Source organism: Miniopterus natalensis, chromosome 19, assembly GCF_054644295.1.
Source record: "Miniopterus natalensis isolate mMinNat1 chromosome 19, mMinNat1.hap1, whole genome shotgun sequence".
Taxonomy (NCBI): domain Eukaryota; kingdom Metazoa; phylum Chordata; class Mammalia; order Chiroptera; family Miniopteridae; genus Miniopterus; species Miniopterus natalensis.
In genome coordinates, this window is record NC_142099.1 from 31,564,020 (window position 1) to 31,579,433 (window position 15,414).

General features: G+C 53.3%; 1 protein-coding gene across 1 annotated transcript in view; it reads right to left on the reverse strand.

The window, feature by feature from the left end:
• NFASC (neurofascin) overlaps nucleotides 1-15,414 on the reverse strand; it is a 126,227-nt gene that overhangs the window by 5,078 nt on the left and 105,735 nt on the right. Inside the window, exons 25-28 of the mRNA XM_087827850.1 lie at nucleotides 13,390-13,611; nucleotides 9,907-10,023; nucleotides 8,575-8,727; nucleotides 861-992 (exon numbers count right to left, since the gene is read on the reverse strand). Coding sequence (XP_087683976.1) covers nucleotides 861-992; nucleotides 8,575-8,727; nucleotides 9,907-10,023; nucleotides 13,390-13,611 — 624 coding nt within the window. The remainder of the gene's footprint in view (nucleotides 1-860; nucleotides 993-8,574; nucleotides 8,728-9,906; nucleotides 10,024-13,389; nucleotides 13,612-15,414) is intronic.

Below are 15,414 nucleotides of genomic sequence, written 5' to 3' on the forward strand. Positions count from 1 at the left end.
TGGGGCATGTTTGGCTGCTGGGGCTCTGGGGGGCAAGGCATAATTTCACTCTGCAGTCCAGCAGGATTTTCACTCTCAGGGTCATCCGTTATCCTATCTCCAGTCGCCCTGCCCAACCCATCGCAGACAGATAGCTGGCTGTCTTGCCCATTTGAAAACAATCAATATTTCCAGAAACAAGAACACCAGAGGTCCTTGTCCTTGATCTTGGTTTGTCTGGGCTGGAGGATCTTGAGGCCCAGAGAAGAGAAATGCCCCTTTGGGACTCTAAGGAAGCCCAAAGCCCTTGAAGGGCCAGGAGGGTCTCTGTCAGTGCGTCCTGCCCCTCAGTCTCGGCCTGCTCCTTACCTGGGAGCTGCTGTCCTGTTAGGGTGTCCGTAATGGTGTCCTAATCACGCCGAGAGCCCAACGCTATGGCCTCCCTCCCGGCTATGCTTCTGTCCAGACCCTCCTCACTGCACTCTCTCTCTCACGGTTAGAGAAAATGCCTCTCTTCCTTTTTCCTTTCTTTGGACACAGGATTCTAATGAAATTCGGTCTGAAAAAAGCCAATTTACTGAGCAGATGGATGGTGAGTCAACGGGAGGGAAGGTCATTCTTAATAGAGACCAGGGCTCCTTCCATCCCCTCTCTGGAGCTGCTGGACCACTCTGTCTGCCCACCTCAAGCAAACTTAATTAACTCAAGTGCTTTCTGGCAGCTCTAAGATGCACAGAGCAGGCAAGAGAATTGTTTTTTCAAGCTTGGCTAGGGTTAGGCTCTCTGAGAGAACAGAGCCCCCGGATCTGGCAGGGGACCCAGTGACTCACAGGAAAGCTTGCTGGCCAGTCCCCGAAGCCCCCTCCTCTGACACATCTTACCTGGGTACTTGCCACCACGACTCCTTTTGATGAAACAGACGATGAGGAGAATCAGCACCAGGAGGGCGATGGCACACATGAGCCCAATGAACCAGCCCTGGGTGGCGATGTCGGCCTGGCTGTTGGTGTAAGCTGTGGGGAGGCCAGAGCAGACGCGTGAGGGGTTTTGCATGGGAGGAGGTGAGGAGGGGGAGGTGAGGGAAGAGCTCCCGCTACTCCCCTCGATGTTCCTCCTAGAGCCTAATGCTACCACCTAGCAGTCCTCTGGCCCAAACTGCCCGAGACAGGGACAAAGTAAAAATAATTAGGGAGCCAAGGTCAAAAGGTCGGAAAAGAGGCAGAGGAAGGGGGGATGGAGCAGAATAAGCAGCAGAGGGCTGACAGGCCCTTTAGGAAGGGGGGCTTCCTAAGAACGAGGCATGGCATTCATGCAAACAAATCCTGGTCACTGCCTGGTGGGGACCGAGGGAAGGCCAGGGACTGGCCACAGAGGTACAATTCCCTATGAATGAGCCTGGGCGGGGGGTGGGGGAACGGAGACTGTGTGCCACTCATCAGGGAACGGGCATGGTCATGATGCAAACACCCCTTATAAGAAGACCTTCGGGGCCTGCACAGGCCCAGAGGCACAGCCTCGCCCACCAGCATGGCCCCAAAGCCCCCCAGGCTTCCTGGCAGCGGGTCGGGGCAGGGTGTAGTTCCAGGACACCCTTGCTTTCTCATGTCTCCCCAACAGGATTGCGTGCTCCCTGGCAGCAAAGACAATCCCTGAGTGGGTACCACAGACGGCTGGCGGTGAGGTTGGGGCCATGCCTTCAGCACACCCAATGCCACGTCCACAGGCGAAGACCTCTCCCTCCACCTGGCAGCTGTGACAAGCTGACCTGCCCTGTCTCTCCCGGTGACAGCGAGTCTCTCTCTATCCCTGCCTGGAATATATAGAGACCTGTCTCTGAGTGGACAGACTCCTGTGTAATTGGAAGGGCATATGGGTGAGTCTAGAAGACAGACGTTCAGGCATCTGATGGTGTCCTGAATGACCCAGTGGCTGGGCCTAAGGCTCAGGGAAGGTGTGGGTTGGGTAGGACCCATTCACCAGTCTCCTTTCTATGGACTGGAGAACAAAAGTGACACCTCCTGAGATGCAGCCTGCATGGAAACCAAGATGCGGAGGAGGGGAAGGATCAGAAGACCAGAACAGACACAAATAACTGTGAAGCCGGCCCAGTGGGAGGAGCCACCTCTGGGAGGGCTAGACTGCAGCAGGAGCTCTGAGAGCCACAGAGCCAGAGCCCAGGCGCAGGCGTCCCCCGGGGAGGAGCACAGGGGACAAAGGGGATGCTCCAAAGTCTATCAAGTGCTATTCTGTGCAGCAGGTATCTGGATGCAGTCCCACCCTTTGCTCCTTTGGGCTGAGAAACTGTCTTCTCAGCACCTAGCCAAGGGAATTGCACCAAGAGTCTCAATCAATGGAGGAGAATGATGCTCAAATGCTGCCATGCTCTCCAAGCCCCGGCTGCCCAGGGTGGGAAGCAGCTGAGTTCTGTAGGGTATGGCTGATTGCCCTGATCGATGTACCCTGTGGGGGCAACTCCCATCCCTGCTTCCACTGCCATCCCCACAGGCCAACCCCACAGCACCAGAGAGATCTTCCCCAAGTCCCCCAGAAGATCCAATGACGTCCTGCTTTAACCCCCAATACGTCTCATTACTACTGGGAAAAACTTCCATTCCTTATCCTGACCCATCAGGTCCCACCAAGCTGGCCCTGGCCACTCACTCTCTAGTCCTATTTCGCACCACTCTCTGTACTCCAGCCACGCTGGCCACTCTCATTCCTGCCTCAGGGCCTTTGCTCTTTCTTTAGATCTCAGCAAATGTCATCTTCTCAGAAAGGCCTTCCTGCATCTTCCAGCTAAAACAAGTCCCTCTCCCTGACCCAGTCACTCTGAGAACTCTAACTTAATCTTCACAGCACTTGTAACCATCTGAGTCACACAGAAGCCCCTCTTATCTGCGGGGATTACATTCCAAGACCCCCAGTGGATGCCCGAAACTGTGGATAGTTCCAAACCTTATGTCTTTTCCTATACATACATATCCTATGATAAAGTATAATTTATAAATTATCCACAAGAGATTAACAACTAATAATAAAATAGAACAATTATAATATACTGTAATAAAAGTTAGTGAATGTGGTCTGTCTTAAAACATCTTACTGTATTGCGCTCACTCTTTTTGTGATGATGTGAGATGGTACAGAGCCTCCTTGAGATGAAGTGAGGTGAACGGCGTAGGCACTGTGACTGATGTTAGGCTCTACTGACCTTCTGGCAACATGTCAGAAGGAGGATCATCTGCTCTGGGTGATCCTGGATCATCGAGCCATGACGATGTTGATGGCTGGATATCAGGAGCAGACATTGTCGATGGCTGGGCAAAATTTAGTATTTTCAGACTGCGGTTGACCGTCGATAAGGGGGACTACTGTGTTACTACTACCAACAGCTCACACTTATCAGCCCTTCCTATGGCCTATGCTCTAAGTACTTTCCCATACACCCTCTAAAATAACCCTCACAACAACCCTGTAAAGTGAGCTTGCATTATCCCTATCTTACGGATGAGAAAACTGAGGTCCTGAGGTCAGTGATTTACTCAGGGTCACAGAGCTAGGAGGTGGTAGAGTTGAGATGTGACCCCAGTCTGAGCTCTTTCCCACTTTAGTCCTTCCACCCAGAAGGTAAGCGCCTTGAAGGAGGGCCTGCCAGGTTCATTGCTGTCTCCCCAGTGCTAGGACTGAGCCTTACACTTGGAGGCACGGCATTCACGTCCACTCAGTGGCTGCACCCTCCACCCCCTGCCCTCCACTCAGCCCGCTCACTCTCTCTTGGCCTGACGGCGCCTCCGTTAACCTTAAACGCCCCACTGTCCCTCCTTTTGCCACCCATTCCAGCACCAACTCAATTCCCAGCTTGGGTCTCCTTGGCCATTCCTGCATTTTTCTGCTCTTGCCATGAACTCTGCTGGAGGAAGGCGCAGACCTAGGCCCATCTCAGATTCGCTGCGTCCCACTGGGACCGGGCTTCACTTCTGCCTGGCGACCCCTTCCCTCGTCTCCTGCTGTTCCTCCCCACTGCGCCTGGCACTGCCCCTACCCTGTCAGCGCTGACCCCACTCACTCCACTCTGGAGACAGCGAGACCCCACAGCCTCCACAGCCGTCCCTGCTCTGTCCCTTCTCCTTCCTCTGAAGCTACTCCTCCCTCAGGTGCGGGACCCACGCCTCACTTCCTTGGCAGCTCCATCCTGAAAGGATCTCTGAAAACTCTAACATTTTCAATTTCCTCTTCTTTGCCGTCTCCTCCCTTCTGCTGTGAAATACACGGAAGCTTCCTGTATCTTAAAATAAAACCCCTTGAGGAACCTGCCAAGCTCTTCAGCTCTAGCTCATGCACTGTCCTTTCATAGGTAGACTCGGTCCTCCCTTGTCTCCAGTTCCTGCCACCTCCTTTCTCCGCCCCCAACGAGCCAACTTCGAGCCCCTGTGCCGGGCGCTTCATCTACCACCATGGAGTGGCCCTTTCCCAAACCTACCTCTGCGCTCGGCTCCTCCCTTCTGTCCTCCAGCCCCGACCTTCCAGGTGGCAACCCTTCCAGTCTCTCATTGTCCCTCCAGCCAGTTCCACACCCAAGCCCACAGCTTCCTCCTAACAGCTCTGCGAATGGTCCAACTGCCTGAGATTCAACATGCGCCCTCCTGCCCCCTCCCTGCTTCCTGCGTCCGTCAGTGGCTTCACCATTCTCCCTGTCCCTAAGGGCTACCGCTGCTCCTTCCGAAATGTTTCTCATATTCACCTCACTGCTCCATTCCAGGGGCTTCCGCTCACCCTCTGCCTGGCCTATCCTGAGGATACGATGACGCATTATGTTATGTTCGTAGGACACTCCCGTCAGGCCTGGCCTTCCAAGAGCTCTGGTCTTCCCCTCCTGGCATCTTTGCCACCCTGCCCAAGAGCGCCTGCACTGCTTCCCTCTTGTTCTCCTCCATTCTTCCATTCACGAATCTCCCACTCTTCCAGCTAACCCCCATCTCTGAACCCCATTTACTTGTAACGTAACATTTACTTGCTCTACTTCCTGGGCCCTGATTTCCAGTGATACTACTAAGGACTTGAGAACAGGGGACTCTTTGAGCCACCTAGTTCTAAGCGTGGTGCTCATGACATCACAAGTAGTCAGTGACTACTTACTGATGATCAATTTAATCCTAATATGATATGGCTAACTGCTTTAGTTTCTTCCCCGATACCAGCTGGGGTTACAGGGATACTGGCTTGACTGTGAGCCACACCTGGGCACTGGGATGAGGGAATCACTTCGGCCTGTGTTTCGATGTGGTGCCCACCTTTTGCAGAGAAGCTAGTTTGTGTGTCTGCAGTGACCTGTTTGCTCCACCATCATCCCGAAGCCTGTTCTGATACACGCTGACAGCCGTCTCTACAAGACTCCCCTCCCCTTGGGAGAAAAAGTCACAATTCCAGGGAGAGTGGCCATACGGGCAATTTGGAAAGCAAATGCAGCTTTCTACTCTTGACTTCACCATGCAGAGTTCAAAGGTTATCTTCAGTCCTTCCTGATGGGCAAAGAATTTTCTATGAAGTTTGGACACAGAAGACTGTTCAGAACTAAGCGGGTTTTGTAACTATGTGTGATGATGAATGTTAAGCAAACACTGTGGTAGTCATTTTGCAATATATACATATAACAAATCATTACATTGTACACCTAAAAGTAATCAATGTTATATGCCAATAATATCTCCATTAAAAAACCAAACCCAAACCAAGTGGGATCCGGGGTAAGGTGGGATTCACCTGGCAAACACAGGTCCCAGTGCCTCTTACTCTGGACCAGAGGCCATATTCTGTGTGTCTTCCACACCACACCCTACAACCCACTCAGAAACGAGCAAGTAGACCATTCCCGTGACTCCTAACTAATCGAGAGGAATTTGGTTTGGCCATGGAAGAGAGGCCAGTCATTCAAGGTCGGCAGGAGAATTATATTTCAGAAATAAGGACAGAGGAACAAATATAATAGGGAAGGACTGCCTTCAAATGCAATTTGGCTTGGCTGCTCTCACTGAAGCATCAACTTACACCTCTCCATTCCCACCTCGTCCTGTCCTGGGTCTCTCCCAAACGCGGCAGGAGGAGGCTCTCCTGAGATCTGAGACAGACTGCTGTCTGTCTTGCTGACCCACCATCAGCATCCACCGTGCGGTGCCTCACCTCATGCCACCCACTCATGATGGAAGAGCTGACTGGCCTCTTGGAGTCTAGGGCTATGCGTCTGCAACCCCTCGGGCCTCTTTGGCTTCAAGGAGGTGATTAACTTCCCATGTGGGATCTTCCTGGAGGATCAGGGAGCCTGTCAGCACTCCTAGTGGTTTTCCTCCACTTCCTTCCTGGACCACTATAGCATGTTTGCATCTGTGGACTAAAGTGATGGCCTGTGGTTGCCTAAATGACCAGTGATCAGGTCCAGAGGTGCTCACAAACTCTTGCTTTGATGAGACACAGGGAGCTGGGGGACTGTGTGAACTCGCCTCTGGAGTCCACCCACAGGAAACTCTGTCTATTTTTGAAGGTTCTGGACACACACAGGCACACAGGAACTTCAGAAAGTGACAGTATTTTCCTTCCCTATGTAATTTCCAGCCCACTAGGAAGGTGAGCACTCTGTGCTCAAAGCTAAGGTCCTACACCTGCTCCCTCCAGACTGCAATGGGAGGAACTGGGACAACTTGCAAGTGCCGAGTGCCTCACCTGCTCTGAACACAGCTATCAGGACCAGCCTCTCCAGGCAACCACAGGAAAAGAGACATGAACATCTGAGTCAATGCTCAGAAGTGTATTATTGATTGTCGTTTTTTTTCTGTCCTATGAGCTTAATACCTCAAAGCAGATTGGGACATCCCTGAGGACAGGGACTCATCCTTTTTTCTCTGTCTCTTTCTCTCAACCCTCACCACAGCCCTGGAGAAGCCTCACTCTGAAGCAGGCTGTGCAGGTTTCTGCAGCATTCTTAGGATGGAACCCAGTCCTCAGGTCTCATCTTTGCTTTCTGCCTCTGTGCCGGACTCAGTTTTGTAATGAAGCAACATTCGAATGCATGACTGGTGAGCGACAGCTTGGGACCCTGACTGGGCCAGACACAGTCCAGCCACATGCTCCACTTGGTCAACTGTCCAGTTCCCTTGACTGTATCTAGGACAGACATCCTGCCTGAGTTGGCCTGGCTAGCCTCAAGTGGACAGCTGGACTCTCCGACTCCCTGAGTCTTTTTAATTTAAATATGTTTTTATTGATTTTAGAGAGAGAGGATGGGAGAAACAGAGAGAGAAACATCAATGAGTTGCCTTCCATATGCACCCCAACCTGGGATCAAACCCACAACCTGGGTATGTGTTCTGACTGGGAATCAAACCAGCAACCTTCTGGTGCATGGAACGGATGTTCAACCAACTGAACCACACCAGCCAGGGCGACTCCCTGAGTCTTGATGGCACAAACATAGGCAGGACAGGCGGAGACAGGGAGGGTGACAGGAGACCCAGACCAGGAGGGACCGGGCTGGAAAGGGTGGAGAAAGACATTTATACAGATGGGCAGTGGCTCAGAAGACGCAAGCCGCCAGGATCAGCCTCACCAGACCAGGCACAGGAAGAGTAATGAATATTTAAGTCAACGTTCAGAAGTTCATATAAATCATGTGGTATTTTTTTCTCTATCCTTGTGTCTATTAACCTGCATCTGATTAGGACATCCCTGGGGGCAGAGACTGGTCCTGTTCTGTCTCTCCCTCACCCCAACACTTAGCCCAGGGCTTAGCCTACCACCTGCCTGTCTCATTTTAAAGATACACAAACAGGCAAGCAAGTGCTCTCATGACTCCAGACTGCCAGCTACCTGCCTAGCAGAGAGGCTTCTGAGCCTTGGACCCATTACTGAGCCGTCGCCGGCCTGTTCACTTGACACAATGAAGATATGTCTCCATCCCCAGCTGAAGGCCCTTTAGAGCCAGGATGATCCTAATACTGGAAAATTTCTTCCCCTTCCCCTGCAAGGCAAAAGGCCAACTACTTTTAAGCCATAGCAAACTTAGAACAAAAATAAAATCCAAACAAATCCCAATCAACTTGTGTAACAAACGCACTTTAGAATTTTTTAACAGCAGACGACGGTGGCGAGGCAGTAACATACATGCTGACCCTTGGTTTTGTTCCTGGAGAGATTTCTGGGTCAAGGGCATTGGATGACCCTATCCCCTAATCCCATGGGCAGGAAGCAAGCCTGTGTCCACGGGACAAGCTATACCACATTCCAGCAGCCCCCACACCCGCCCTTGGGGACAAAGTGTGCAAGCACAGCAAAACAAATGTGGCCCCCTGGTCCTCACTCTAAGGTCTGTTCCCTTGACTCCCCGCTCGACCCCAAAGGGTCAGAGGCGTGGTGGCCTCTCCACTGTGCATGCACCCTTGACTCCCCTCGTCTTGCTGGGAGCTGCAAACTATAAGAGCTGAGACACGCCATGCAAGGTGGGGAATGGTGGGGAGGGGTCTTCTTTCCGAGAGGAGCCAAGCAGGAAGCTGATGAGAATGAAATGCCCATGCTTGCAGGGGATGGCCAGGCCAGATCCCCTCTCACCTGTACTGGTCATAAACGTGATGATGGTACTGCTGATGCCCTCGTTGTCCCGGGGATAAACTCGCAATGTGTATGTCATCCCGGGATAGAGGTCTGTCAGCTGTACAGGCTGGGCCTGGGCCTTAACAGGGACAGTTTTTTTCGTATGGTTGCCTGGGGAACAGAAACCTCAGTCAGCCTAGGGCCAGGCATGAGGAGCTGGAGAGGCGGTGCTTAGGTTCCTGCCACCTGTCGAAGGTAGAAGCATGGAAGGGGCCAGGGGCCAGTGGGGCCAGGCCACCGCGCAGACCAGGAGGTCCCCAGGCAGCTCCCGCACCAGCCCTTCCACACACTGCTGACTCCTACATGACGGCCCTTCAGCAGAGGACCCTGCTCCCTCTCCTGGGGTTTTCGTTCCTCACCACAGACTTAGCACCACATATATCTGACCTACTTCCTTAAATTCTCAGGGTGTCAGCCAACGCTGTTGTCCTGAAGAGGGTCAGAGGGCCAGATAGCATCCCTCATGGTACTTGGACATGCTTCTCCTCTCTCACTGTATGGAGCTCAGGAGAAGTGGGTGCCTGCGTGTCTGGAGTATAGGGTGGATGTGGGGGTAGGAAGCTGGAAAAGTACGGACTGAACTTGGGATACTGGATTCTATGAATGTGACTCCTCTTTGGCCACAGAGAACTAAGGGTTGACTTGTTTTTTCCCCAGAGCTCTTCAGGTGGCCAGCTCAGCGGGTTAGCTGGCTTACTCACTTAAAGCACATGCCCTAGAGGCCTGCATGGTGGGCCTGACCTCCCAGGCACAGGGGCCTTCCCCAGAGGAGGCAGATATCCTGACCACGTTATAGCTTAATAGACCTGTATTATGGTCCCAAGATCCAGTTAAGTGGGAACAGCTCAGCTCAAGCCACCAGCTCCCTGAGACCAGTGACCCCGGTCTGTGTCTGACTATGGCCACTGACATCCCTCTGAACAAAGCACAGAACTGGCCCTACCTGTCTTGGGGAGGTATTAGGAAACAAGGATTCCGAGTTAAGGAAATCCACGCAGAGCTGAGATCCAGCTCTTTTGGGGGCTATTCAGAACCCTCATCTTGGGCAGGGGGTGGATGGAGGGCCCCCTTACCCAGGGCCTCCCCAACACACACAACCCTAGACCTCACTAACGGCTGCAGAAGCCCCTTCCTGCTCCTCAAGCCTGCTCCCCCCACCTCCCTGCTGCCTGACACGTATCAATTTCATTAAGTCATAGTTAAACCAGGCTGAGAGGCTCTGCGCCCGGGAGTCCACAGGGTCTCAGTAATGGCATCTATGCTGCCCGCCACCCACACAGCAATGCTTACTGTCAATGTACTCAACCACAAAGTCAGCTCCGGGCCCGAAATTGTGCTTCCAGGTGATGTTGGCCCATTTACTGTTGGGGAGCACCGTGACGTTCCATATAGACTGCTCGTCGGGGGCTGAAGGGCGGGTTAGGAGAGGAGTTAGTGGTGAGGAGGGAGGCAGCGCTGGAGACAGAGAGACAAACAGACGGACAGACATGAGCAGCCAGGAAAGGACAGAGTCAGAAGTGGCTGTGCACAGGGCCCGACAGAGCTCTAAGCGGCAGCTTTGGTGGCCAGGCCAGAGGTCGCCATCCAGATACGAGCAGGTGCAGTCGGGAGGACCCATACTTAAGCGTGGGCTGGAAACTGTGGCCACACAGGTGGGGGATTCACTCCCTTCCCAGATCACTGTCGTGGATGTGAATGGTGCAGTGAAGGGGGCCAGGAAAAAGCCTTGCTGGCTCGAGTGCAGACAGGGGAAGAAATGCGCCCACCTCTGTCCCTTTAACTACACACCTTCTACAGGAACGAGAGGGTAGCTTTCAGAGCCACTCAAGGGTTATGATGAGATTTGTAGGGAGGGCAGGACCAAACGTGGGAAAGCCTTAATGGGCTCCTAAAACTGGAGGAGAATGGTAACCAGACAGGTGACTCTGGTCTGAGGAGCCCTGGGGTCATTCTTAGTCACCCAAACCTCAAACTATGTGGAAGATGGCCTCAGGTTAAGGGGACCTAGGGTCTCAGGGCCCCAAGTAGAGACAGTCTGAACCCTTCCTCTCCTCCCACGGGCAAGGTGGGACCAAGAAAAGACAACTCCTTCTTAATACCCAACCCTCGGTGGTCCAGACACCAGAAGAATCCTGTTCTGTCGGCTTCTCAGCACCACAGTCTTTGAAGCTCGATCTCTGTGCAACACCGAAGCCATTAATTATCTAGTTTCTATGAGCTGGGAGCTACTTTATCAAAGCCACCGTGCTGTCTGAAACCATAGCCTGTGGACAGGAGAGTGGTGCTAATCTTCAAACGTGATCATTTTTCAAGAGTCCCAGCAGTCCGATTACCCCATTTCCAAGCAAAGATTTAATAGCGGAGTAACTAGCATGAGGCCTTGTATTTCAAAGACTTTACAAGTGTGGCTCCTGTATATTTTATTAGCACGCAAGGGGGCCCTGTCACCAATTCACTTGTCAAAAGTAAATGAATAGAGTACATTGGTGATGCATTTATACATTATCTTTTTGACATGTGACTGAGTCTCCCGGGCTGGGAAGTGATAAAAGGTCTGGTCTTCACTTTAAAGTGCCTTCTCTACTACAACCTTGTCAGTTGTGGGTTGCCCCAGGTGGATGTGACTTGTGTTAGGTGAGAGACCAAGAAGGAGATTTCACTGATGGCACCATGGGGCATTCTCCATGGGGGGAGGGCAGAAGGTAGGCTTCTTTACCTATCTTCCAGATGTTTCCATTATACTGGGGGCTTTAGGCCACCCCAATCCCAGCTCTGTGGAATCTCATGGCTCTTGCTAGTGGGAATGAATTATGATTAGTCATGATTAGAGGACTTGATAAATAGCCAGAGAATTGGGTTTAAAGGATTGGCCACCAAAACAACAGTGACTCAAATCTCACTGTCTTAAAGGTCAATTGGATTGGGGCACTATTAGAAAAGGTCAAGTGATGGGAAACCAGAACAATTTATAGGTGGGAGTTAGTGGAAGGCACTGCCATGCAGAGACCGAGATGATGGCCACTGAAAAACTGAACGGTTCGAAGAGAAAGACCGAGAAGGAGGGCTATCGATGGCTAACAAAACAAGAAGATGAGTGAGCCGGAGCATGGGTTGCTCTGCTGACTCCTAGAGTGTGAGAATTAGGGAAAATCCCTGGAAATCTGAAGAAGACCATACAAATAAAAAGTCCCCTTTTACCCTGAAAAAAGTAAACTTTTTGTCCTAAAATGAAAGACATGATAAGGATGAACATTTATTTGAAAAAGCCTGGACACCAGAGCCATTCTGCCACACTAGGGAAGTGAGGATACTTGAGGGGTGTACCCAAGCTCTAAGGAGAAGATCAAGGGCATGGCCAGGCCCTCTGACAGTTAGAAGTTGGGTGTAGGAGTCCCTGGGGCTAGTCCCATGTGGCAGCAAGGCCAATCTTTCCAGAGGGCAAGTAACTGCTGGTGAGCGAGACCTACTTCCCTTCCTCGTACTTGGTGCCTCTCTTCTGTGAACTCAGAGCATTCAGGTGGGACACGATGCCCCGCTTTAATGCAAAAGATACTTCCCTGTGGGATCCCAAAGAACACCCATCAGCAAATGCTGGCAGCAGCTTCTAACAGCCTAGCAGATTTCTCCTTGGCCAACTGTTTCCTAAGCGTATGTTGTTTAAATTCTGGATACTGCACCTTTAAAGCAAATCAGTGTTTCCAAGGTCTGAGGAGCACGTCAGCTACGGACCACCCATCTCCCCTTACAGCTCACATCACTCACGTAATTGAATGAAAGAAAACACGTGGGTTAGGCCTCCAGCTCATGCTAAGAGAAGTGGGCAAGGTGGGAGGCAGGCCTTGACAGGTGAAGGGAACTGCCGGGGAAATAGCTGCTGGATGAAGGTTCTGGGGGCCTCCTGCCAGCCCTCCGGCTGCATCACACCGACTTTACAGCTGGCCCGTGGGCACCACAAGCTAGAGGCCCTCCCCTCTATGGCAATAAGAGTGTTTAATGCTCGGTTCTTAGAAATATTGCTGGATCCTCAGGAAGTCTACTCAAGCGGGATGAACAGAGCAGCCTGGCCTAGCTGCATGATGCAGGAACAGCGCATACTGGCCCAGCAGGCCAGCCTGGGATCGATTCTTATCAGGCCCCTAGAAAGGCCGTGATGGTCTCGCCACGTGTGCAGCAGAGGAGCTGCAAGCGTGAGAGGGAAGAACACAGCACCTTGGGCAATACTGTTTCTGGGAAGCTCGGACTTTTTAGGAGAAAAGTCTGTAAGAGTGACCTGGGGGTAGAGGGGCAAGGGAAGAGCAGGGTTCTGGGAAGAGCTGCCTGGCATGGCCAGCCACTCCCCACTCCTTGGCCCTCTGTGCTGCAAGGCTGGGTGCCACATGGCCAGGGCAGGGCGCCTTCTCAGGACAGTAGTCGTGTCAGGCCCCTGTCCTTCCCTGCACTCTCTCCCTCCTGGAGCGCTCAGCCCTGAGCTCACTGCTTGACACGCAGTCGGAGGTAGCCCTACCATGCGGGACCCAGGGGTCCTGCCTGAGGAGTGTGGCCCTCTGTTAAAGGGGTGGGGGTCTGAAGCGAGGACGAGGGGGGTGAAGTAGTGGGGAACCGTCCAAGGAGTGGGGGCAGGGGTACCCTGTGCCATGAGGCTACCGGACTGAGAATCCAGTTGTGTGTGTTTTCAAAGTAGAGACAAAGGAGGGGCTGGCCACCGGCATCCAGACCCCCTCCTGTCTGGGGCAGCCTGTGGGTGGAGGGACGGAGCGTGGACAGCGGCAGTACCCGATTCGTGTGCCTTAGTCTCGGTGGTGGGAGGACTCTCCGTGGTGGTGGCGGCGGCAGTGGTTGTAGTAGTTGTGGCGACGGTGGTGGCGATGGTGGTAGGTGCGACAGTTGGGATGATGGGGACTGTTGTGGCTTCGGTGGTGGCAGCAGTGGCAGTAACGTCGGTACTGCTCACAGCGCCCGCGGCACCCACCGTGGTCGGGGACAACGTGGGAGGAGCTGAGAGGAAAATGTAAAACAGCCGGGTCTGGTTGGTTTGGGGCCACGGCCAGGACACACGGCCCCACGTGCAAGGCGGGCAGCCCAGTGGCGAGATGGAGTTAGGCATCAGCTGCCTCCCCGCGTGACGGGCGGACGGTCAGACGGGTCACAGCGAAAGGACACAACCATGGGGCAGGAAGAGAATGAAGCCCTGTGTGTTTCATTTTCTTCTCATGGTCTGCGTGGCTCAAAGCACCCAGCATGCATCCAGCCAAGAGCAGGGATGAGGAAGGGGAGGGACATGTACCGAACCTCTCAGGCCTCAGGGACCACGGCCTGGGGTCCCAGGGCAAGCGCCACCCATAACAGGCCAAGCAGCACCATGTCGGTCCAGACCCGGAGCCCGGCCCTGGAGGGGGGCGGACGGCTGGTTCCCGTCCTACAGGAGCACGGGGAAGCCTGCCATTCCCAACCATTCACCCACAAATTACTGTTTCCCCGCCTGCTTTAGGTCTAAGGCCACCAGGGGAACCCTCCCCACTCTGCGGAGCCTGCAGTGTGGCCCGGCCCCCGTCTCCGCTGCGGACCCTCCTGGCCTCTCCTCCCTTCCCGGTGGCCCGGTGACTGTCCTCCCTGCAGTTACCCATCCCACCCTGGACTGCAGGAACTGCCTTTCTCTCTAGGACATTAGGGTGCAGGCACCCCAATCCATTCTCTTTGTGTTAGAATGGGGCAAAGGAAGAATGGAAGCACCTCTTCCCGGCCCACAGCAGACAGCAATCCCAGTCACCAGCGAGATGCATGCTGTTATCTTTTTCGCACAGATCTTCAGGGGGTTTGAATCTGTGCCACCTCTCATGCCCTCATCTTCCATCCAAAGCTAACCTTCCACGTAGGTCAGCCCTTGGGGCTAAGTCTATCTGTGACCACATTTCCAGAAGCCCGCTTTCCTTCTATGAAGGGTCCTGGAAACTAACAAAGGACTGCCTGCTCTTTAGTTCCAATACTGCTAAAGCTCGAGGGTGTGAGAAGACTAATGGGGCAAATGAGAGGCAGAGCCGCCGCTGCTCCATCTCCTGTGAGCTGATCACGGCCTACGTGCTAGTGTCGACGCTAATGGGGCAGGAGGCAGGATGCTGACATGAGTAGGCACTCTAACTCCCAAGGAATAGTGACGTCCCACTCTACCGCAAATCTGCAAATCTCCGTAAGTTCAGGAAAACAATATCCCCACTCCCCCCAAAAGGGGGCCAGGCTGGGGAGGAAGCCAGAGAGAAAATGGCTGGAGTGCTTTCCTCAGGGGTGAATGAAGAGACCCTAAGCTTCCCAGCAGAGCCTGACAACAAAAGCCCTTTCATCCCCCTGGGCCTCCAATACTGCAAGTCCCCCATAGAGAGGGCTGATCCTGGGATCCCTGTCACTTCCCTATTTGCAAGATCAGAGGCATTACTGGGCCCTGAGGGTGCGACCACAGAAGCCACACTGGGCAGCTGACTCTAGCACATCCTGAAGGATTCCTGGGCAGAGCACCACTCAACTCACAGCCATCAGGAAGGTGTGCGGGGCTGGGGTGGGGACAATCTCCCTCTCACAGACATTATTCAAGGATATATTCAGACCAAGGTAGCCCCAGGCCTGGAAGGCTCAGTGTTATAAAAGCTAAGCATAAGGGGATTCATTTATCTCACCCACCAAGACAGACAGGCAGACAGACACATACATGGAAAAGCATGAGACCCACCAGGCAAAGGTCGGCTCTCTCCCAGGCCAGGTCCCTGATGGCTCCCATGGCCACGGACACACAACTGCTCCGTACTGTTG